Here is a 26,098-nt window from a genome sequence, read left to right as displayed (position 1 = left end):
GACTGTCAGTCGATCCTTGTATGCGACTCAATTTTGATACCGGGTTTCATAGGGACTTGGGGGGTTGCACGTGCGGGGGTCATGACTTTGAATCATTTAGGCCTTCTAATGTGGGCAACCTGCTTCTGGATGGAGTATGTTTCAACCCCTTTGGCAGCGAAGGCATGGGTGAGTGTGGAAGAGATTTGATTCGCAAGGGAGATGGGGTTTGGTTCTGTGGAGATTGAAGGGGACTCTCTGGTGGTTATTATGAAACTTCGCTTTCCTCGCCTTGATCGCTCAGATATCAGTTCATATGTTCTAGAGGCTCAACCCCTAAACCTTCCGTATTTATCCCCAAATAAATTTTTTATATTTCATATATTTTAAAATATATTTATTTTTCTGATTTTCAATTGTTTTAAGCTTTTCTGAAAAATTTGAAATTCTTGTATTTTTTTCTTTTTGTATTTTTATTTATTTTTAAAAGAGAAATATGTTTTTATTTTGAAAATTTTATACAACATTCCATTTTTTTATTTGTTAAAATTTTATAGATTTTATTTGTTTTCTTTGAATTTTTGAACTTAAAAAATGTAAATAGTTTTTCAATTTTAGGAATTTGCTATATAAATTTGCATATTTTTATTTTTAAAAAATTGAGAAAATTCTCAATTATTATTATTATTATTATTTTATTGTTCTCATTTTTTAGAATTTATTTTGAGAAAATAAGAATTGAATCACGTGATATCTGAGAGCACGCCACATCATCTTTTTTAATGCGTTAATGGTAAGGCAAAGTGATTCATAGTTAGAAACTCCGTGTACAAAATTGGTACAAAAATTCTTTAAGTATCAAAGTGATAATTGAGTACAATTTTAAGGGTAAATAGTGCATTAACCCTTTTAGAAATAGTATAATTTAACTTAATAAATTTAATTATTACCACATGAAATTTTAAAATTTAAAAATTAAAATTAAAATAATCAAATTAAAATATAAAATTAAATACACAACGTAATACAAAATTAATAATAAAATTTAACTGATTAAATTATATATATAGTGTTTCATCAAGTCTTACTTTTTATTTATTTTAACGGATTAAATTTAACTGATTAAATTATATAATAAAGTTTTTTGTTTATTTTATTTTATTTTTATTTTAGAATAGAATGATTGTTGAAAGAAGAAATAATGATATTTAAACTAAATTTTATTTTATTTGATATTATTTTAAGAAAATAATGGAGTACTTTTTAAGTTGCATATTTTAAAATTGAAAAAATTATTTCAACTTATATGCTTTTGAATGTTAAAATTTTTATTAGAATCATTAGTAAAAAATGCATAAATGATTGATAGAAGAATAATAAGTTTAATAATTTTACAGACAAATAATTTTAAAAGCAACATCTCTGTTTAAGAACATATAAAGATTTTTAAATAATAGAACATAATAATATTTGATTCAATGGAAAAGGAGTCAATTATTATGGTGGCTGCTCAATTCCTCATCCATCATTCCTTTTATTCCCACATTTTTTATCCTCTCTTTTGCACCATCCTCCGCCCTGCTACTCTCTTCTACTTCTTTCGCACCAATGGAGGCCACATCATCTTCAAACAAAAATAAAATATAACATGAAATGGTATTAAAATGGAGGAATTAGATTTATAAAATAAATAAAATAAACTAAACTATAATGGTTCATATACCTTCAAAGCTTCCAAAGGGGTTGTAGAACATTTTTAAAGTTCGGATGGTCATCTCACTCCAACCATTCCCACCATTCTGTCTCTGACCCGATGGTAAGAGAAGGTGGAGCATATGCAAATGGCTGCCCATTGCCAACAAGGGGAACAAATGGAGGAATTCTCTTCAGTTTATAACAGTCTCCAGCATCTTGGATAAGTTGGATAACTTGGATAAGTTGGATTAATGAAATGGTATTAAAATGGAGAAATTAGATTTATAAAATAAATCGAATAAACTAAAATATAAATGGTTGATACCTTAAAAGCTTCCAAAGGGGTTGAAGAACATTTTTAAAGTTTGGATGGTCATCCCACTCCAACGATTCCCACCATTCTGTGTCTGACGTGATGGTAAGAGAAGGTGGAGCATATGCAAATGGCTGCCCATTGCCAACAAGGGGAACAAATGGAGGAATTCTCTTCAGTTTATCACAATCTCCAAAAACTTTGATAACTTGGAGTGAATCACAAACCATCACTCCACTTTTGCTGCATATGCTCTTCAAATTTGGTAACTTATTTAGTCTCAATACTCTCAATTTGGAAAGATGGAATTTGATTAATGCATCACTCCCTTTTTCTTCAACTTTTGATGTTGCTGCTCCCAATATTTCTACTAGCTGACTACAAGCACCCACATGTATTTCTTCCAGGCTTTGGAGGTTTGGAAGCAACCAATGTGGAAGCAACGTCTTCACACCTGAGCATTTGTATATCCTAATTTCCTTAAGATGGGAAAAGGTGGCAGATGGAGCCGATGTTGATGTTGTTGCTAAACCAATTCCTGCATCTTTCATAATAAGGGCACTCAACTTTGGCAGATCTCCAAGATCTAACACCTCAAGGCTTTGAAATGGATGAGTGGAAGAAGAGGCAAAAGAGGACAGGGAAACAACACACTCTATCCCTTCACAAACCCAAACCCTCAAGCCAATCACTTTTTTGAAGGAAGAATTATCATCGACTAAGTTTCTCAAATAGTTGCAACTTGAAATATTCAACTGTTGAATTTCAATTGGGTGCATAATTGACTCACCTTCCCAATTCTGGACTCCTCCAATTGTTACTGTTTTATCTCTTGTAGCAAGCATAAAAGATGAGCCCACCTATAAATGGTATTTGATGAGATTTTTCTTACTTTGTTTCATTGAGGAGATGAACTTATTGAATTCATTGATGTCTTCGAAACGTCCGGTAAAGCACTCCAACTTCTTCAATGGTTCCAACTCCTCTGCTTTTAGACTTGTTTTTTCATTGTTCTCATAAAAACCCAAGTGCTGAAGGTGAACGAGTTTTGGTAAAAGTCCAGCGGGTATCTCTTTCAGAGTGTGCACTCTAAGATCAAGATATCTTAGCTTTATCAGCATATCCATTCCTTCAGGGACTTCCTCAATTTTAGTCGAACTTAGATCCAACTTCTTCAATTCTTGAAGCATCGAAAGACATGGTAGATCTCTTAATTCTTCACAATCACAAAGCAACAATGATGTGAGGTTCTTTAGTTCAGAGATGGAATTTGGTAAACTCTCGATCTCTGTATAGGACAAATTTAGGACACAAAGACAGGGCATGTTTATGAAGAAAGAATATGGAATCTTCTTTATAGGGTTATGCTGCAATAACAAGGTTGTGAGCAGTTGACATTTTGTGGGCAGCACATCTATGGAAATTTCTGATATGGAGTTATACATAAGTGACACTTTCTCAATATCCGGACTCCATTGCTCCTTTTCCGGTAACTCTTCTAATTGCAAACCTGCTTGTATCATATATCGAGGATTCATTCCAGTGATCGACAATGCCATGTCTCTCACTGCATCATGCATCTTTACACCATGTAAACCAAATTGAGTGCTATTATTTTCCAACAAGCAGTTATCTTCCAACCTTTTCAAAATAGTAAGGCCTTTATCTTCCATTTCTTGTCTTGTGTCCATCTTGTCTATGAATATCTCAGCAATCCAACACTCGATTAGTTCAACCTTACGAATTTCATAATCTTCAGGATATAATGCACAATACAAGAAGCAATCTTTTACTTTCTCATCTTTCAAGTGATCGAAACTGAATTTCAAGCGCTCGATTACCTCACCTTCCACTCCTTCCACTTTTCCTATTCTCTCTTTCAAATCTTTGAGTGCATTTTTCCAAATACGAGGGTTATATTCTCCTTTCATGGTACCAGCTACCACGACAATTGTAAGAGGTAGACCCGCACATTCCTTGACAACAAGCTTCAGAGTTGGCATTATAGTTGGACATTGAACTATGTTAGGTCCAACTTTACTCAAGAATAGTATCAATGCCTCTTCTTCTGAAAGGGGCCTCACTTTTATCACCTTACAACCCATATACTTACAGACATGCTCCGAACGGGTTGTCAACACCAACTTGCAGCCATTGCCGCCACTTGCCTTGGGGATCCCAACTTCCTCTAGAGAGATTTTATCCCACACATCATCTAGGATTAGAACATGCTTTCCTGCGTTCTTCAGCATTTCTGACAAGATTGCTGCTCGTCTAACCTTGTCCTCTTCTTTGTCTAAATATTCCTTCGCCTTCAACGCACTTGCAATATTATCTTGTACCTTCATTACATTGAACTCCTTTGATATGGTAACCCAGATTACCCTTTCGAATCTTTGTTCTTTCAAAAGATCATTGTGGATGTGCTTCATGATAGTGGTTTTACCCACACCGCCCATCCCCCAAACTCCAATCTTGCTCACCTCCTCCTGCATCAAACATGCCCAAATCTCATTTCTGACAGCTTCCTCTCCAACTAGTTCTGATGTTAGCAGCGGCAACCCACCACTTGGACCATCTATGGCAAGACCTTTAGAGGCATTAGGAGCCTTATAAAGAAATTCCTTCATTTCTCGAGTCCTTTCATCAACCAGCTTCCCGTTGCAAGCACGACAGAGATATCTCCCGTTACTGACTTTGTTTTCAACAGCTTGTGCTTCCCTAATCATCTCTTTCACATCTTTCAACCAATTTTCAACTCCCTTCTTTGGTATCTTCCCCAGAGGACGAAGAAGCTCTGCTTTCAATTGCAGCTCTATATCTTCCATTTTGCAATTCAATTCCTCTCTGATCCTCTTGAAGTTTCTCACATAGTCGTTCAGCTTCCTGTGATATTGCAAATATTTGCAAACAGGAGTGCCGAGACAATTTGCAATGCCAACAACAGGCTCTACGTACTCCATTGCTATGTCCCTGCAATGCAATCATATATAACAGTAGCAGAGAATGAAAATCTGTGAATGAATTGGATATTTTATGAAGTATTGATATGTCAGTGTAAGCATGAAAAGGAAAACATGAATGCAAGTTTCAAGCAGTGGCGTTTATTAGATGGAGCTATGGATGGGTGGCAGACAGAAACATGATGAAATTCTGGTCACCATTGTATATCCAGAATCAACCTCTCAAACTATATAACATGCTAGATTCAAGTGTGCAAGAGTTCATTACAGAATATTAAGAGGTAAAATGTTCAACAGCATGAGATTTCAACATTATATTGCTTCTGTGTAGCTCTTTTCGTATTAATTTATATCTATAGTAGACTATGTCTGCTGATCATCCTGTCTTAAAATTGATAATCAGTAGAGGAAATCACTACTTCAGATCTTATTACCTTGACTATCCTACAAAGCATAGCTCTTTTCGTATTAATTTGCATCTATAGTAGATTATGTCTGCTGATCATCCTGTCTCAAAATCTAAAACTGTTGATAATCACTAGAGGAAACCATTGCTTCAGATCTTATTACCTTGACTATCTTACAAAGCTAGCTGCTATAACAGTAGCTGATAATAAAAAACAACCATTGTATAGTCATGAATGAAGCAAATGAGAGAAAATTACCTTGACTGGATGCTTAAAATTAGTGATAGACCTTGGAGATGAAAAGAAATTAAAAGAGTGAAGAAGAAGGTGAAAATAGAAATAAGCAAAATTGTGATAGGAATTAATGGGAAAGTGAGTGAAGGAGAAAATAATTAATAATTACATGTATAAAAAGACGAATGTTGTGAATATGAGTAAGAAATCCGTCTTTTTGACTCTTTTCTTGGCTGTCAGCCATTATAATTGGCATTAAATAATAATAATAATAAAATTAGGTTTAATGATAAATTTGGTCACTAATTTTGTTTGTTTTGTCAAAATGACCCTAATTCTATTTTTGAGCTTTTCTTTACCATCAACCTTTGTTTCAATATTTCTTTTCTTTCAAAAGTTTTCAATTTTTCATACTTTGTTTCTTGAAAAGTTTTTTACCGACTTAATTTTTAAAAAAATAATTACATTTATTTTCTTTAATTTAAGATTTTTTCAATTTAATGTATTATTTATTTTAATATTTTTATATGTAATTATCTTATTGAGTTATCTAACTAATAAATTATATCTCATTAAATATATTCGACATATGAAATTCCATTTATCGAAGTTAAATTTTTAAGGTACTTTCATTAAATCTATTTAAAAAGAAGATTGAAAAAGAACAAAAGTTTATAGAAAAAATACTCAAAAACACAATTAGGGCCATTTTGTAACAACTTGATTTCGACCTTAATCGGACATAGTGGTTTTGGGACCAAAAATCGAGTCGAAAAATATTTTAATATTATTTTTAGTGTCTATTATATGTTAAGTTATATGTGTGAAAATTTGGTATAGAAATTTAATCGTTTGAAGGTTCAATTCGATGAAAAGGGTTTAATCGCGTAAAATAAAATTTAGAGGTTAAATATTAAAAGTACCTATTTTTGTTGTGTTTTTAAGTGGGAGGTCTAAAGATGTAATTAGACAAAAATTTAGTTAGTGCGTGGTATATGACAACATTATCCTTAATATATATGTTATAAATATTTATTTAAATAAGGTTAAATTAGTAATTAACAAATACTATAATATAAGATAGTTAAAAGCATAAAAAAATTAGATTATTATCATCTGTCTTAGCCGAAACCAAGAAGGAAGAAAGCCATGAAAGCTTAGTTAAGTTTCGGCCATCTTCAAGCTTAAATTCAAGGTTCGTTTTTGTTTGGTTTTCGATAATTTTTACGTTTTTGAGATCGTTGCTTCTAATACTTCAAAATCCATGCTTTAATTTTGTGAATTGTTGATGATTTTGAAATGTACCATTGATGAATGCTTGAGCTTTGTGATAGTTGATGATGAAATATGAAAGATATGTGAAAGATTAACATGTTTTGTCTTTGAATTTTTGATGAATTTGAGTAATTAGGGTTAAATTGTAAAAATAAATTTTTGAGGGGCTAAAATATGAAATAAATGAAATGTATGAGCTTGTAAAGACCCTAGGAATATTCGGCTCTAAAGGAGTGTAGTTAAATTTTGCATATTTTGTGTTTTGAGCAAAAAGGACTAAATTGTAAAAAGTGTGAAATGTTAGAGGAAAAATTGTAATTTTCCCATTTATGTGTTTTTAGGTTAAATTGAATAGAATGGTGTTTAAACAAGCTTAATTTGAATATGTTTAAATCAAGAATTAAAGAAATCTATTTTGGATCGGGGAAAGACAAAGGTGGTCGAGTAGCTAATTTAATAGTCGACGACATCCGAGGTAAGTCTCTAAGCATTTAATGGTTGTTAAATTTGATAATATATAAATATCACATTATGAATGAATTTTTTTTATGAATATATTGTGTTTGGCCGAATGTGTATTGAATTAGAGAGATGTATTTTTGAGTTCGATTTGATCCGGTTTCTGTATTCAAAAGCCCTGTACGAACCCTAGGAATAGATAGGATACTTATGTCATGACATAGGATTTCCGATCTGCGTTTTCGTGTAAGACCACGTCTGGGACGTTGGCATTGATTTGTGTTTATGAGTAAGACTCTGTCTGGGATAGTGACATCGATTTGTGAATACATGTAAGACCACGTCTGGGACGTTGGCATTGTACGAGCTTTCCGACTATTCCACGTATCCTTTTTAATTCCGAACGGTTCAACGGGCAATGTTAATTAAAGACCGAGTGTGGAAACAAATTTTAAAGTTCAACGAAGCTAAGGTAAGTTTATATTGAATTGATGATTCAAGATTAATTGATAAATGTATAATGTGTAAGTAAGTTTGTATTTATTAGAGATTTGGGTCTATTAGTACTATTATAATTTATGACATGAATAAGATACATGTATTTAAGTGTTTATTCATACGACTTTATAAAGCTAAATGTATATATAAATATTTTATTTAGTAGCTTGGTAAATTGGTTGATAATAATGTTAATGTGAAAATATTTGCTTATGACTTACTAAGTTGCTAAAGCTTACTGTGTGTATATTTATTCTTTGTTTTATAGATTTTGGAAGTGGTTACGAGCTCGGGGATCGTCAGCAAGACTTATCACACTATCGACAGTTTCCTTCGGTACTTTACTAAGTTGATCTTAAGTATATGGCATGTATAGCATAGTTAATATGTTGATTTTAGAACTAATGTGTATGTGTAACTAATAGCCATGTGAAAATGGCTTATCTCCTTTTGTTTGGGTTTGGCATTGATGCATATGGTAAAATAAGTAAAATGGATATTTTGCTTGTTTATATTCGGATATAGTTTAAGTTTATATTAGGTATGTAGTTATTATGCATTTGTGTTGGGTGATTCGGTTATAAGATAAATCAAAGATCGAATGTATAAATATATATATATTGGTTGATGTTAAGTGGAATATGTAAGTGTGAATAGGTATTAGTGAGTTTGTCATACTTGAATGTTGTGATTTGGTTTTGGTATATATATATATATATATATATATATATATATATATATTCGGTTATGGTTCGATCACGTGTTAGGTTTTATAGTTAAGTGCATAAATTGTTATACACATTTATATATATATATATATATATGCATGGTTCGTTTAGTAGGTGGTACTATATTAATTTGATATAATTTAACCAAATTAATTTAAGTATGAGTAATGAATGTATTAGTTGATGAGTATTTTACTTTGTACTTAATTTATTATGAACTTATATGTACTGGATTGAAACTTATTAGTCAAGGGATATTATATATATATTTGTACTGCCAAATGTGGTATGATTAGCCTTATAATTTGTAGTTCAAGCTATATTTACGTTTGAATTACTTGTGCATAGATTGATTAAAATTTTAATAAGTGATAATTATGTGTATGGAAATAATATATTTATAAATAGGGTGTATTTGAAACATGTTTAGTTTGAAGATGTTGGTGATTATAAAATAAAAATAAAAATGGTTTGGTTGTGTATTCTGTTAATGAGCAGGTAATGTGTCTTATTAGAGGATAGGGTATATTCGGCTAAAGCCTGAAATTATTAATGACATTAAAATAGGTATTTATTTTGTTGAATAATTTTATATGTTTGAATAATTACTGTGTACTTTGGTTTAATTGAATCAGTAAAATGTACACTTTATTTTTCTTGAATGGTTAGTCTATGTACTTGAATTAATTATTCAGTATGTAAATTTGGTATACTTGATTTGTCTCATTTTGTTTATGTTATAAAAAAATTCATATATGTCCGTAATATCTCGTAACCCCAATCAAGGCGACAAACATGGGTTAGAGGTCTTATAATTTTAATAAAATAATCAAACGTTAAAGTCTAAATTTATCATTAAATCTAATAATTAATCGAAAAGTATGGGACAACAGGGTTTAAGAATGCATAATCATATGTTAAAACTTGAAATTAAATCTAATAATTAAATCTAATAATTTTAATAATTTTTATACACAATCGAGTAAAATTGATGAAAATATAAAAATTGATGACTAGAATTATTATTATATTAATCAAACAAGTGCCACTTAACAAAGGGTGACAAAAAGAAAATAATTTCGAAAACATTAGTGATCAAATTGTAACATTTTTAATTAAGTGACCAAAATGAAAACTTAACCATAGTTGAATTTTACCTTAAATTCTTTTAAAATTTTAGTTTTGAATTGTTTTATCTATACTATGTATTAAGCATTTTCTTGAGTTGGTGTCACTCATCAATCGGGTCCCAACTCAATAAGAAAATTACCAAAATACTATTTTATTTGCAAAGTAAGATATACGTTAATGAGGGTGTTTTCATCATTTTATATTTTTTATAAATCAATAAAAATTTACCCATAATGATATTTGAACTAGGAGACACCATGCATATATTTGTATATGTAAATAATGTCATTGATTTAGCGTCACAAATGAACATGACACCAACTCAAGATTGAAGACAAAACAACGATAAACATTTGTATTCATTTAATATTCATCTATTTTTGTGTTTAAATTTTGTTTTAATCTCAATTTAATCTAATTTTTATTTTAATACCATACATATTTCATGTGTTATTATTAATTAGTTCGAATCATACTTTTCATTATTTATTGTATGTTCTTTTAAACACAAATATGTGTTCTAAATCGTGATTTTCACACGCATATGCGTGTGATAAGATTCTAGTGTTATTAAAACCTTTTAAAAAATTGTAATTATTAGACTCCGATATACTCTAAAAATAATCTAAAATTTTCAAGCTTAACCCATTTTAGCCCATTTCGGTCAACCCGAGAAAAGTCCATTTGAGAGTTCAAAAATAATAAAATATTAAAAATATTTTATATTCTCAATTAAATTTAAAATTTAAAAATAGTTTTTTAATATTTAAATTGAATTCGAGTTGAAACAGCTCGTGACATAAAAACCTTGTCCAAGCCCACCTCAACCATGGAAGAAGAAACACATTTTGTTTTTACAATTTGGGTTTTGAAAAATAATTTAAATGTAATTAAAACTTGGAATGAGTTTGAAAAAAAATTGTAGTATATTTTGTAATCTTTTGACAAAAGAATGACATCCGGGTCGATTTTATAAGTCTCTGTAATATCGGTCCTAGATGTTCTTTAAGAGCATGAAACTAAGCTTTTTATTTTGTTTTGTTTCTAATTTGTTATTGGATTCTATTGAATGATACTTTTCTTTATTTCTCATGCAATTTAGTTATTCAACAACATATTCAAGATTTTACTTTTCTAGAATTTTATATACATTTGTCTATTTTATAAATGATTTTGAGTTTTTTATAATTTTATATAAAATTAGGGTCAATTTGATCAAAATATAAAAATTAAGGACTAAAATTGTAACATCCCAAACCCGCCCAGACTTTATGATCATATTTGGAGAAATTACATTAGCTTATTTAAAACCTAGAAATTGAATTTGAAATCATGTGTTTTGGCAATATTAATTCGACAAATCACTTTCCAGCTTTTAAGAAAACACTCATTAAAACTATTTATTTTATTATAGAAAACACTTAAATGATTACTTTATTTTGCAGCGAAAATTTTAAAGTATTAAATTTTGAAAATCATGACTATATTTGCAAAACACAAAACTTTGTAGTTTTAAGTAATAATTACTAAATTCAACTAAGCAAACCAAAACATAAAGCAAAATACAGAAACAGATTTACAACCCCCCAAAAAATCTAGAAAGTCTAGAATAATTTAAAAACATGAACCATCATACTAAAATAACTGAGACCCAATTTGAGCTTCTGCACATCGTTTGGTCCTAAGTATGCCGATTTCTTGAGAAGTCAAAGAACTTTGGTGAGCATATCGGAGCATATCTTATGTCATATCGGTTTTCATATCATATTATAGCATGTTTCATATCTTATCTTATCTTATCATAGTATATCAAATCATGTCCCATATCTTATCATATCATACCCTTAATTGCCACATACCATCTCCGTTCAAGCAATATCACCAATTAGAATTACAAGAGTCCATCCATCCAATCACACCAATATGCGGTATGTCACTCATAAATATGCAACTTAGCTGCCAGATAGAAATTTTATCTAGAATCTCTATATCTATGCCTCTCTCGACAACAAAAATATCTTGTTTTGACTTTTCTTTTTAAAATGTAAATTTTCTGGCGTTACAAACTATATAATTATTGAGAACCATGATATTTTCGGTATTTAAAACTAACAAAATTTAAACCTTTGGCTTCGAAATAAAAGTCGGACAACAAAATGAAGCAAGAAAAAAGAAGGAAACTAAGTTTTTTATTTTTATTTTCCAACTTATCCATCACAAATTAAAAGAAAAGGAAAATGTTTTTATATGGGAAACGTGGAGGGTTTATTTGCAACATAATCCCTTAATGTTTTTAATTTATTTTAAAAGGATTTCACCTTTTAATTTTCTCATTTAGTCCTCATAATTTAAAATATTATTTAATTTTAGAAATATGTTACGTTTACATATGAATGGATCCAATTATATTTTCTTTTATAAATATTATGGAAATTAAAAATATTATGTCTTTTTACAATACTTTCCTAACTTTTATTGGTAATAAAACTATGATAGTAGTTTTGTCCCAACTTAAATAATTTTGATTAATATAAATATTTTAATAGTAAATATTTAGAAGGTTATTTTCGGAAGTGTATATATATATTAGAGAAGAAATAGAGAATAGAAGGAATGGTAAGAGAGGGACAATGTTTAAAACGTGGAGGCAGTTTGATCTCTTATTTATGCGCCTAACCTCTTCCTTCCATTATTCCTTTTCTCCTCTCTTTTGCACTATCCTCCCCCCTACTTCTTTCCCACCAACCCTTTTATCTTTCTCTTCTTCAATATCAAAAATATACCTGAAATTGAATTAAAATGGAGAAATTAGGTTTATAAAATAAGAAAATATAAACTAAACTATAAATGGTTGATACCTTAAAAGTTTCCAAAGGGGTTGAAGCGAAGAACATTTTTAAAGTTTGGATGGTCATCCCACTCCAACCATTCCCACCATTCTGTGCTTGACCTGATGGTAAGAGAAGGTGGAGCATATGCAAATGGCTGCCCAGTGCCAACAAGGGGAACAAATGGAGGAATTCTCTTCAGTTTATCACACTCAACAACAACTTGGATAAGTTGGAGAGAATCGCAAACCATCACTCCACTTTTGCTGCAAATGCTCTTCAAATTTGGTAACTTACTTAGTCTCAATTCTCTCAATTTGGGAAGATGGAATTTGATTAACGTATCACTCCCTTTTTCTTCAACTTCTGATGTTGCTGCTCCCAATATTTCTACTAGCTGACTACAAGCACCCACATGTATCTCTTCCAGGTTTTGGAGGTTTGCAAGCAACCAATGTGGAAGCAACGTCTTCATACTTGAGCAGCTGTATATCGTAATTTCCTTAAGATGGGAAAAGGTGGCAGACGGAGCCAATGATGTTGTTGCTGAACCAATTCCTTCATCTTTCATAATAAAGGCACTCAACATTGGCAGAAATTGAAGATCCAACACCTCAAGGCTCTGAAATGGATGAGCGGAAGAAGAGGAACAAGAGGACAGGAAACAACACACTCAATCCCTGTACACCCCAAATCCTACAAACCCTCAAGTCAATCGCATTTTTGAAGGAAGAATTGTCATCAACTAAGCTTCTCAAATAGTCGCACTCAGTAATATGCAACTCTTGAATTTCAATTGGGTGCATAATTAACTCACCTTCCCAATTGTCGATTCCTCCAATTGCCACTTTTTTATCTATTTCAGGAGTCCTCCACGCAGGAATTAAATATGAGCCCACCCGTAAATGGTACTTGATGAGACTTTTCTTACTTTGTTGCATTGAGGAGATGAACTTAGTAAATTCACTGATGTCTTCGAAACACCCAGTAAAGAGCTCCAACTTCTTCAATGGTTCCAACTCCTCTGCTTTTAGACTTATTTTTTCATTGTTCCCAGCAAAACTCAAGTGCTGAAGGTGAACGAGTTTTGGTAAAAGTCCAGCGGGTATCTCTTTCAGAGTGAACACTTCAAGATCAAGATATCTTAGCTTTATCAGCATATCTATGCCTTCAGGGACTTCCTCAATTTCAGTCCAACGAAGATCCAACTCCTTCAATTCTTGAAGCCTCGAAAGACAAGGCAGATCTCTTAATTCTCGACAGCTATGAAGTAACAATGTTGTGAGGTTCTTTAGTTCAGAGATGGAATTTGGTAAACTCTCGATCTTTGTGAAGGACAAATTGAGAACACTAAGACAAGGCATGTTTGTGAAGAAAGAATATGGGATCTTCTTTATAGGGTTGTTCTGCAATAACAAGGTTGTGAGCAGTTGGCATTTTGTGGGTAGCACATCTATGGAAATTTCTGATATGGAGTTATACATAAGTGACACTTTCTCAATATCCGGACTCCATTGCTCCTTTTCTGGTAACTCTTCTAATTGCAAACCTGCTTGTATCATATATCGAGGATTCATTCTTGTGATCGACAATGCCATCTCTCTCACTGCATCATGCATCTTTATACCATGTAAACCAAATTGAGTGGTAATATTTTCCAACAAGCAGTTATCTTCCAACCTTTTCAAAATAGTAAGGCCTTTATCTTCCATTTCTTGTCTTGTGTCCATCTCGTCTATGAATATCTCAACAATCCAACACTCGATTAGTTCAACCTTATGAATTTCATAATCTTCAGGATATAGTGCACAATACAAGAAACAATCTTTTACTTTCTCATCTTTCAAGTGATCGAAACTAAATTTCAAGCGCTCGATTACCTCAGCTTCCACTCCTTCCACTTTCCTATTCTCTCTTTCAAATCTTTGAGTGCATTTTTCCAAATACGAGGGTTATATTCTCCTTTCATGGTACCAGCTACCACGATAATTGTAAGAGGTAGACCCGCACATTCCTTGACAACAAGCTTCAGAGTTGGCATTATAGTTGGACTTTGAACTATGTTAGGTCCAACTTTATTCAAGAATAGTATCAATGTCTCTTCTTCTGAAAGGGGCCTCACTTTTATCACCTTACAACCCATATACTTACAGACATGCTCCGAACGGGTTGTCAATACCAACTTGCAGCCATTGCCACCACTCGGCTCAGGGATCCCAACTTCCTCTAGGGAGACTTTATCCCACACATCATCTAGGATTAGAACATTCTTTCCTGCGTTCTTCAGCATTTCTGACAAGATTGCTGCTCGTCTGAGCTTGTCCTCTTCTTTGTCTAAATATTCCTTCGCCTCCAACGCACTTGCAATGTTATCTTGTACCTTCATTACATTGAACTCCTTTGATATGGTAACCCAGATTACCCTTTCGAATCTTTGTTCTTTCAAAAGATCATTGTGGATGTGCTTCATGATAGTGGTTTTACCCACACCGCCCATCCCCCAAACCCCAATCTTGCTCACCTCCTCCAGCATCAAACATGCCCAAATCTCATTTCTGACAGCTTCTTCTCCAACTAGTTCTGATGTTGGCAGTGGCAACCCAGCACTTGGACCATCCATGGCAAGACCTTCAGAGGCATTAGGAGCGTTATCAAGAAATTTCTTCATTTCTAGTCTTTTCATCAACCAGCTTCCCGTTGCAAGCACGACAGAGATATCTCCGTTACTGACTTTGTTTTCAACAACTTGTGCTTCCCTAATCATCTCTTTCACAGCTTTCAACCAATTTTCAACTCCCTTCTTCGGTATCTTCCCCAGAGGCCGAAGAAGCTCTGCTTTCAATTGCAGCTCTATATCTTCCATTTTGCAATTCAATTCATCTCCGATCCTCTTGAAGTTTCTCACATAATCGTTCAGCTTTCTGTGATATTGCAAATATTTACAAACAGGAGTTCCGAGACAATTTGCAATGCCGACAACAGGCCCTACGGACTCCATTGCTATGTCCCTGCAATGCAATCATATATAACAGTAGCAGAGAATGAAAATCTGTGAATGAATTGGATATTTTATGAAGTATTGATATGTCAGTGTAAGCATGAAAAGGAAAACATGAATGCAAGTTTCAAGCAGTGGCGTTTATTAGATGGAGCTATGGATGGGTGGCAAACAGAAACATGATGAAATTCTGGTCACCAGAATTAAGCTCTCGATGTATAAAAAATGCTAGATTCAAGTGTGCAACAGTTCATTACAGAAGATTAAGAGTTAAAATGTTAACAGTTTGAGATTTCAACATTATATTGCTTCTGGGTAGCTCTTTCTGTATTAATGTCAATCGAGAGTAGATTATGTCTGCTGTTCATCTTGTCTTAAAATCCAAAACTGTTGATAATCAGTAGAGGAAATCATAGCTTCAGATCTTATTACCTGACTTAGTGGCTGAAAAGTGTTGGGAGAATAGAACTGAAAATGAAGCAGTGTCTTACAAAGGTAGCTGCTAAGAGTAGCAGATAATCAGAAACAATCATCGCAAAGTCATGAATCAAGCAAAGAAAAGCATGTGATGGATTAAGCAAATGAAAGAAAATTACCTTGATAGGATGCTTGAAATTTTGTGATAGACCTTGGACAGCAAAACAAAATCATTGAAGTTGGCAATAAATAATTGCTTCAGATCTTATTACCTGACTTAGTGGCTGAAAAGTGTTGAGAGATTAGAACTGAAAATAAAGCAGTGAAGTTGACTTCCTTGACAATCTGACAAAGCTAGCTGCTATAACAGTAGCAGATAATCAAAAGCAAAGAAAAGCATGTGATGAATTAAGCAAATGAAAGAAAATTTGTGATAGACCTTGGACATAGAAACAAATTAAAAGCAGTGAAGAAGAAATAAGAAGAAAGTGAAGATTAAAACAGGCATATTATGAAGTCTGTGGTAGGATCCACAAAGGCAGAATTATTAGTAAGAAATCCTATTTTATTACTTTTCTTTTAGCCTTTTTCTTTGCTGTCTGCCATTACAGATGGCATTATAATTATTCTTATTATCAATTTAATTTACGGTAGCTATAAAATTATAATTATAAAATTTTAGAAAAATTTTATTATATATATATATATATATGAGCCAAAGAAAATTACTATCAACAATGTCAACTGATATTAGGTAAGAAAACTTTGTAGTTTTGGTGTTGAAGGGGGGTAAAAACAAAATAATAAACAATGAGAGTTTACAAAGAAATTAACCCTATTTAAGATTTTGTGCTGCCACACTGTCACACAATACCCTTAGAGCTTATTTTCAACAGACAATCAAAATGAAAAATTTACATATCAAGTCTTTGAATATTTTTAGTCATCATATTTTAGTCTGGTGTTGCCAACATGCCAGAGGACACCAGAGAACATTGTAACAAATCCCTATGTTGAATAATATACAATTTTCTATTTTATAAATAATTTTGAGTTTTTTAATACAAAATCAGGATAAATTTCTTATTTCTTATTTTACCATACACTATTAACTATTAGTTACTAAACTATGAGTATTTTAGTTTTGGTTACATTGGTTATTTTTCTTAAATTGCTAAGGAATAAAATATTTTATGGAGATAATTACGTGGGTTGAAACATATGTAAAGACTTGAATGTGGGAAATGGAATGTCCCCATCAATTTTATTGAAATTATTTTAATTTTTAGTATTTGTTTTAAAATATTTTTAAATCTATTGCTAAACAACTACCCCATTTTAACACTAATTTTAATTATTATTATTATTTTGGAAGAAATTTAATTGTTTCTATAATTAAGAATAAAAATTATAGTTGTTTAATCCTCATCAGACCAAAAAGAAAAAGTAAATATTTTAGTTATAAATTATAAATTTATTTAACAATGTTTTAAATAATTATTTTAAAATACATTATTAAAATCTGTTAAAGATTTTTAAATTTGTTTTAAATTATGGCACGTTGTTCGTCGATCAATCTTTGCATTTGCAAGTAATGAGCAAGGAAGCTATGAACAAGTAATGAGCAAACTATATTTTGGAAATGCATGTGCGAGAGAATAGTGGTGAATAGGAATGGTAAAATGATTAATCGAATCAATTATTTAAAATGTAAAAATTTTAACTGTTATTTGAATCAATTTTTTCAAATACATTAACCGAATTACGAAACTTATATTGATACGAGCAACTCAGTCCAATTCAAAGGCCATAATAGAGATGAACTTAGTTTCTCTCAAAGCCCAATTACGAGATCTAAATCCAAAAGATAAAGTCAAAACTACACTTATTTGTTCAAGACTTTATCACGAAAACAATTCAAGAAGAAGAGTTGAAGTTTCAAGACGATGGATTCTAGAGTAATGATGAATTGAAGGACTAATTACGTTCGTTGGCCTAAACTCTCAATCTATGATGACAAGCCCATGTGGAAAATGCTAACAAGCTTAGCCATTTCACATCATGAACCTCAATTGGTCTCACAAGCCTAGACGTTTCATATTAGGTTCGAGTTTTAAGCTTAATTTTTATTATATCTGAGTCCAATATTTTATTTATCAGCTCTTATTATTTTATTATTTTATTCCATATTTTTATAATTATTAAGTATTTTAAGTTCTTTAAGAATTTTATGTTAACAAGAAAGTTTAGTTTAAAACTACTTCTTGTTTAGATTAAATTAGAGTTCTAGTATACTTAAGAGTTTTATTTAGATTTATTTAGCTAGCCTATATATAGGCTTATGCATTGTACACAATTGATACAATTCATTATTATTCTATTTCTCTTTAAATTAATAAATTCTCTTTGGGTTTTTCTTTTCAAAGAATTTCTCTTGAGTTTCTTTTAAAAAGTTTTAATAATCTTTTTAGCTTGTGGGGATCATCTGCAACTTTTTCTTGCCAATATTTCTATCTTGGAGGGGAAATTAGAGCCGCTTGAAGGGGGTTGTGAATTCTTCATGTTTTCAAAGCTTCTTAGGACTTCTACATGCCACATTCTATCTTTCCATTTATCTTTTTTATTCGCCTCCTTATTATTCTAATCTTTGATTTATTATTTTATTTTAGTTATTTATTTTATTTTTTTATCTGACTTGGATTCGATTTCATTTCAAGTTTGTGTTAAAATCCAAGTTTCTTTCCGAACGTCTAGAGCCCTAAGTCAAATCCATGACTTTGGCAAACTTTACGATCTGCTTTCGCGTTCATCCCTTTCGTTCTTTATCATTTGGTATTAGATTTGGGCGTTTTAGGTGTTCTTTTTTTTATAGACTGATTTCTAGAAATAGCTTCAAAACAATTTTTTTACCCCGATTATTTTTGGAAAAAAAGTATTTTTCAGTGGATAAGCGATTTTCAAGCAATCTAAAACTTTACATACTATTTCTTGACACTATTTTAGAGTATAAAAGAAATATTTCCCACAAAAGTGATCAAAAATATAAAAATTTAAAAATATTTTGTGGGCTGAATTTTGTGTTGAAACTTTCCAGATCAGATCTACATTATTTGAGGAGGCTCCAGTTTAAATTTTGTAATTTTTGGAAATCGGAAACACCCCAAACGAAGTTTGTCAAGTTGCTTCGCAATTTTTTAAGTTTTTAGCTTTTAGAAATTTTCATTGACTCTTAGCTTTAAGTTTTCATTTGTTTTTACTTTTTATTTGTTCCTTTATGCATTCTTACACTTTCTTGTTTCTTGTGTAAGTAGGTTAAAGCATGTTGCATATTCTTTCCTCTGTGCAAAATAATTCTTTGATGTCTAAGCCAATTTTTGACTCATAGTGCTATTAGCTTTGCTTTGATAGTTTGATTCTAATACATTCTGATTGATTGATATAGACACTTTTTAAAAGACTCACAAGATTAATTCTTACCTTATTGAGAATTTTTTTTAGGGTGCATATAGGTGAGGTTTGCTTAATTTTTTTCTTTTGAAGTGTTGTGCTTTTCCAGGCTTTCACTATGACTCGTGGCACTCATACCCCTAAAAACCATGATGAGATACCATTGATGACAAAGAACAAGATGTTACATTGGAGAACATTATGAGGATGGTAAAATTTCAACATCAACAATTGAACGAGGTATGTGATACATTCGAGGCCAATTTGACTAAGTGTCGAACAAAACTACAAGAGAACATTAATCAACTTTCCAATCAGATTCAACTACTAACTCAAGTTGTTGCTCATTTGGAGACTTCTTCAAATCAATGATCTTATGCTCGTGATAGTGATGATGATAGGGACAATGAACAACTTTGTATTCATTCTAATATTGGTATTCCAGGAAAGTATGATCCAGATGCATATTGTGATTGGAAGGATAAAATGGAGATCATGTTCCGTTGTTATAGGTGTTCAGAGGAGGAGAAAGTTCCATTAGCTATATTGGCATTTTCGGATTATGCATTGAGTTAGTGGACTCAACTTGTGTTGAACTCCCAAAGGAATCATGAACGAGATGTTGATTCGTGGGAACAGTTGACACAAATCATGCAAAAGCATTTTATCTCACCTCACTATTATAGGTATATTAAACGAAGACTTCAACGCCTTATTCAAGGTAATCAATCTGTTGATGAGTACTTTAAGGAGATGGAGATGCTTATGCACAGAGCAAATGTCTAAGAAGATTAGGAGAGTACCATGTCGCAATTTTTAGATGGCTTGAATGTTCTGATAGCCAATGTTTTTTATCTTCAAACCTACATTGATCTTGCGGACACGATATGCAAGACGATTGAGATTGAGCGACAGTTTCAGCAACGTCAATCTCGTCCATTTAATACTTCACAATATTATAAAAGTACAAATTCTAATGCTACTTTCAAGAATTAAAAATATCCTTTTGCTACTAATAAGTTGCTACCAAAACATGATAAGACTAAAGCTTTTGAGTGGAAAAGTGGGGCTCCTACAAAACTTTCTTCTTCATCTTCTAAGTAGCCTACTTTTACTACTTCACCAAAATAATAAAGAGCTCGTGAAATTGAATGTTTTAAGTGCAAAAGGCATGGACACTATAGCCGTGATTGTGCCAATACGAGACTTTTTTGATCAAATAATATGGTGATTATACCTCTGATTCTGATAAAACAGACCCAGATATGCCAGAATTAATTGATGATGTCGACAATGGAGGTAAATTTTATGGTGAAGAAGAGTTGGTGGAACCACTAACTTATCCCCGTTGTCTAGTTGTGAGGCGCACCCTTAACATCCAATTGAAGGATGATCATGATCTTCAAAGCAGTAATATATTCCATTCGAGGTGCTTAACTAAAGGTAAACTTTGCTTATTTATCATTGATATTGAAAGTTGCGCTAACGTTGTGAGCAACTACATTGTGAATTCTGTTACTTTTCCATGTAGCAAAAACCCTACATTATACCATCTTCAATGGCTTAACGAAGGTTCATAGGTCCGTGTGGTAAAACAGTGCTTGATCACTTTTAAACTTGGGACTTACACTAATGGTGTTTGGTGTGATGTCGTTCCCATGCATGCCGCCCACTTGTTACTTGGTAGACTATGGCATATGATCGTGATGTTATTCAACATGGTAAATTAAATCAATACTTTTATTTCCCATGGGAAGAAGTACACTTTTACCTCTTTGAATCTAAAAGATATCCACAATAATCAAATCGACATGATGAAGTTTTGTAAGGAGGTTATGGGAAATAAGACACAAAATTCAAAAAAGGATGAGAGAAAAAAGGTTTCTAATGAAAATAGCCAACTTAATGACCCAATGGTGAGTGCATCCTCTTGTGAGAAAAAAAGAGTGGTTCAAAATTTTTATGCGAGTGGAAAAGATGTGCCATGAGCCTTACACACTAAGCATCATTGTCCGATTTAGGAAAAATTGTTTATCTTTGACTAACATTCACAACTCTTTGCTTAGTGTTTTTGTGTCTCTTTTACAGGAATATGAAGATATTTTTAAAGAAGCACCTTTGAGGGGTATTGAGCATCAAATTAACTTAGTACCCGTGTCAACAATTCCAAATCGACCAGCTTATCGAAGCAATCTCGAGGAGACGAAGGGGTTACAAAAGCAAGTAGATGAACTTTCGGCGAAGGGTCACATTCGTGAAAGTTTAAGTCCTTGTACGATGCCGATAATTTTGGTGCCAAAGAAAGATGGTACGTATAGAATGTGAGTCGATTGTCAACCAATTAACCAAATTACTATTAAGTATAGACAACGTATTCCAAAGCTTGATGATATGTTTGATGAACTTTATGGTGCTTGTATCTTTACAAAAATTGATTTAAAAAGTGGCTACAATCAAATTCGAATGAAAGAGGGGGATGAATGAAAAACAACCATTAAAACTAAGTTTGGTTTATATGAATGCTTGTCATGCCTTTCGATTTTACTAATGCACCTAGTACTTTCATGCGCTTGATGAACCATGTTTTGAGACCTTATTTGGGTAAATTTGTGGTAATATATTTTGATGATATTCTGATTTACTCAACTTCTTTTCTTTAGATGATCATGTTTTTCAAGTTAAATTTGTTTTGGATATTCTCATGAACTGAAAATTTATTTGCCAACCTTAATAAATGCACTTTTATTGTGATAAACTAATCTTTTAGGTTTTATAGTAAGTGTTCAAGGTATTCATGTCGATGAGGACAAAATAAAGGCAATTAGGGAGTGGCCCACTCCTAAATCAATTACCGATGTGAGATTTTTCCATGGTTTAGCAAGTTTTTATAGAAGTTTTGGGAAGGATTTCTCCACTATTGCTGCCCTATTAATTGAGATTATTAAAAAGTATGTGTTTTTTAAGTGGGGAGAAGCTCAGGAAAAGGCTTTCCAAACTTTAAAGGAGAAGTTATGTTCTACTCTGGTTCTTAAATTACCTAATTTTTCTAATATTTTTGAACTTGAATGTGATGATTCAGGTATTGGAATTGGTGCCGTGTTGATGCAAGGAAAAAGGCCATTCGCATATTCCAGTGAAAAACTGATTAGGGAGCAATTAAACTACTCAACTTATGATAAGGAGTTGCTGAAATTAGTTCGAGCTCAACAAGTTTGGCAACATTACTTACTGCCAAATGAGTTCGTTATCCATACGGATCATGAATCCCTAAAATGGTTAAAGTGAGAAGGTAAGTTGAGCAAAAGACACGCTCGTAGGTAGAATTCATAGAGACATTTCCATATACAATTAAGTATAAAACAAGTAGAGAAAATGTAGTTGCTGATGCCTTATGTCGTAGATATTCTTTGATAACTACATTAAATGCTAAAATCTTAGGGTTTGAACATATAAAAGATTTATACTTAAATGATATTGGTTTTGCAAATGTTTTTTTTTCTAATTGTAGGAATGGTGCCTTTAACAAGTTTTATCTTGTAAATGGGTTTCTTTTTCACCTGAACAGGTTATGTGTTCCACAATGTTCCATGAGAGCATTATTAATTTGTGAGGCACATAGTGGAGGCCTAATGGGACACTTTGGTTTCATCAAGACACTAGATATTCTTCATGAACATTTTTATTGGCTGCACATGAAAAAAGACGTTGAAAAGGTATGTTCTAATTGTATTACTTCTAAACAAGCAAAATCTAAGGTAATGCCTCATGGACTTTATACTCCTTTGTCGATTCTTTCTTTACCATGGGTAGACTTATTCATGGATTTCATTCTTAGTTTGCTACGAACTAAAAAGGGTCGAGATAGTATCTTTGTTGTTGTTGACAAGTTTTCGAAGATGACTCACTACATTCCTTGTCACAAAACGGATGGCGCTACACATGTGGCCAACTTATTCTTTTGGGAGGTGGTGTGCCTACATGGGATACCTCGTACCATTGTATCTGACAGAGACATTCCTAAGCCACTTTTGGAAAGTATTGTGGGGGTAAGCTTGGTACTAAATTATTATATCCTACTACATGTCAACATCAAATCGATAGAGAAATTGAGGTAGTCAACTGAGTCTTAGGTGCTTTACTACGAGCTGTTGTGGGTAAAAACCTTAAAAATTGGGAAGAATGTATAATGCCCCAAAATTTCTAATTTCATTATTGTGAAAATAGGACATAAATATCTGTCAGCTTTAGTGGTTGTGTGTTTTGGGAGTGTTTGGGAGGTCTCAAGTTCAAGCCTTCGCTTGGGCAAATTTTGTATTTTGAATGAATTAGGTCTTACTCTTGTTCAGTAGGCTTTTATTTGATTGTTGGGTAAATTATATCAGAATGAGCTTCTTTGGTTTGGTGGTTAAATGGTGTGTTATTATGGTGGAGGTATTGTGTTTGAATCCCTATGTAGGAAAGGGTATTATTATTATTTTTTGCTCTGATTTCGAAATAGAGTTGTGTAATAGGAGGATTCTGAGTAGTGGATGTGTAGTGAGAATTGGGGAGAAGATTAAGGAATTTTGAAGGTTATCGGGATTTTATTTTATTTTATTTTTCCCATAACCAAATTTTGATTCTCTTTTGAAAAAAATTTTTTTGTCTATTCTTCTCCATCTCCTCTTGCCAAAATTCTCTGAGTTTTTCCATCTTTCTCTGAGTTTTCTTGTTCTTGATTTTTCCCTAATCCATTTATTTTCCTTCCTTTAGGCACGCGGTTAGTGCTTGCTTAGTTTCAGTAAGTGTTTCTATTCGTTTCTATCACGAATCTCTTAGTGGTGAAGTGAAAATATTTTTTCTCTGCGATTTGGGCGTAGAGGGAGGCTCGGATTGGTGAATTCAGTGTTCTCGTCTTAACAATAGTTAAACAAAGGGTTATCGTTGGTGGTAAGTTAGGTTTCTGTTCGTTCTTGGTTTTCAATTCACTTGTAAATCCATTAAAGTGATGTTGAGGTCTTGATTTTATGCTTTGGAGTGCTCGGGGATTGTTTTAGCATCAAACAAAACCAGGTCTGTACCCAAAACGCAAAAAAAGAATAAGATTCAGTGAAAAGCCGAAATTGCTTGCTGTTTGGACAGCAGCAATAGGCTAATTTTGAAAAATCGCCATAAATTGTTAATATCAAATTAGAGATTGAAAAAAATATGGAATTAAAGCTTATTGAGTCTAGTTTCTCATAGAAGAAACGGTGTAAGTAATGAAATTGTAAATCGTGAGGTATAATAAACTTTGTAAGACAAGGTCAGAATGAATTTGGGTTCCCCTATTCTGACTTTGGAAAATTATCAAAAATTGGAGAAAAACAATTAGGGGTTAAAATTTATCTTTTTAAATTATTATTGAGTCTATTTTCAATAGAAATAAATTTAAACATCATCCAAATTTTTTTCTAAGAGATAATTAATTTTTAGCAAAGAATGGTCGAAGTTGTCAGATAGCAGAATAGGGGTAGGTTTGAAGATTTTATCTTACTTATTGGCTAAACCAAAAATTCTGAAAATTTTATGGTAGAAAGGTATTTGGGTCTAGTTTCAAATACATCAAGCAGATCCTAATTCGGAATTCTGTAGCTCAATATATAAATAATTTAGTAACAATGACTCAAGTAGATATCTTTGAAGGAACATATAACTAAATAGTGAAAACATATATGAATAACTAACTAGCACGGGTTACATTAAAAATGGAGCACGCAACCAAGGCCAATTTGGGCCGAGTGGGCCACATGGGCGTGTGAGCCAATTCTTCTGAAAAGTTTTGTAAAGTTGCACGGTCACCCAAGTCGACTGTGGACCTACTGTAGGGTCGATAAGCTTTACTTAGACCCCTATATATGTGATCTGTCTGTCTAACTTCTATACCGAGCATGACTTATGATATCTGAATGTATGTACTATTAATTGCATAATGGCATGACATATTTTGTATATTACATTGCATCGGGGTGGGTTGATGATATTTGGAGGAAGTGTCTGAAAGGCTATTAAGCCTGTTATCTGGTAGCTCAGCTGCAACCTTCTGGTTATGTGCCGCATTTCGGTACAACATGGTGTGTAGGGATGGGTGGGTTGATTTAATCCCCACATGGTGTGTAGGGTTCGATGGAGATGGTGTGTAAAGGCTGGTGCGTAGGATCCTGATTTACTGTATCTGCATTCTGTATTTGATATAGACCATTCTGTATTTTTGAAATTGTATCTGAACGGGGTAAGGCCCAATCTGATTCTGTGATGGGCACAGGCCCTAGACTGTATCTAATTGAATTCAATTGATTATCTGTATACATGTTTTCTATGGGGATTACACACTGAGTTTGCAAAAATTCACACATTCTCTGTTTAATCTGTACAGGTAATCCCCAGACTTGACGGGTCGGTGCAGCGGAGGACTTGACGGTGGCCACATGTAAATTTTAGACTATTTTCCATTAATGCATAGAATTTATTACTTATTTAGGGTTTTTGATGTATCTTTTGGACTATGGATTGGTTGGCTTTAAATTTGGGACTTTATATTGTTTTTATGGATTTTTTTAAAACTGCAACTCCACAAAACACGATTTTTTTTCTAAAACCAAAGGTTTTTCGTAAATAGAAATGGTTTTCCCTAAATTAATTGGTTACAAAAGCTTCCGCTAAGAGACAAGTTTTAAAGCAAATCAACTAGTTTTTTTTCTGAATTAA

General features: G+C 32.4%; 3 protein-coding genes and 1 long non-coding RNA gene across 5 annotated transcripts; 1 reads left to right on the top strand and 3 right to left on the bottom strand.

Moving 5' to 3' along the window:
* Positions 1-1,324: 1,324 nt before the first annotated feature.
* On the bottom strand, positions 1,325-16,486 carry LOC105766492 (probable disease resistance protein At4g27220). Of its 2 annotated transcripts, XM_052630183.1 has the most exons (5): positions 16,105-16,486; positions 15,941-16,007; positions 2,000-4,960; positions 1,703-1,907; positions 1,325-1,603 (listed from the first exon to the last, which is right to left on the bottom strand). In XM_052630183.1, the coding sequence occupies exon 3, from the start codon at positions 4,948-4,950 to the stop codon at positions 2,848-2,850; it is 2,103 nt and encodes a 700-aa protein (XP_052486143.1). In that variant the 5' UTR covers positions 4,951-4,960; positions 15,941-16,007; positions 16,105-16,486; the 3' UTR covers positions 1,325-1,603; positions 1,703-1,907; positions 2,000-2,847. The 2 variants fall into 2 exon arrangements, with proteins under 2 accessions (XP_052486143.1, XP_052486144.1); XM_052630184.1 differs by lacking the exon at positions 15,941-16,007 and having other exon boundaries at positions 16,198-16,486.
* Positions 6,716-8,262, top strand: LOC128040980 (uncharacterized). The gene is made up of 3 exons (XR_008195773.1): positions 6,716-6,786; positions 7,208-7,341; positions 8,092-8,262. It is a non-coding gene; the product is annotated as an uncharacterized LOC128040980 (long non-coding RNA).
* On the bottom strand, positions 12,182-13,166 carry LOC128040979 (disease resistance protein At4g27190-like). The gene is made up of 2 exons (XM_052630185.1): positions 12,541-13,166; positions 12,182-12,465 (listed from the first exon to the last, which is right to left on the bottom strand). The coding sequence occupies exon 1, from the start codon at positions 13,097-13,099 to the stop codon at positions 12,542-12,544; it is 558 nt and encodes a 185-aa protein (XP_052486145.1). The 5' UTR covers positions 13,100-13,166; the 3' UTR covers positions 12,182-12,465; position 12,541.
* On the bottom strand, positions 13,205-15,508 carry LOC128041126 (probable disease resistance protein At1g52660). Its single transcript, XM_052630471.1, has one exon. It carries the CDS (start codon positions 15,506-15,508, stop codon positions 14,387-14,389), a length of 1,122 nt encoding a protein of 373 aa, XP_052486431.1. The 3' UTR covers positions 13,205-14,386.
* Positions 16,487-26,098: the final 9,612 nt, after the last annotated feature.

Source organism: Gossypium raimondii, chromosome 5 (genome assembly GCF_025698545.1).
Source record: "Gossypium raimondii isolate GPD5lz chromosome 5, ASM2569854v1, whole genome shotgun sequence".
Taxonomy (NCBI): domain Eukaryota; kingdom Viridiplantae; phylum Streptophyta; class Magnoliopsida; order Malvales; family Malvaceae; genus Gossypium; species Gossypium raimondii.
This window is presented reverse-complemented; position numbering and strand designations above follow the sequence as displayed.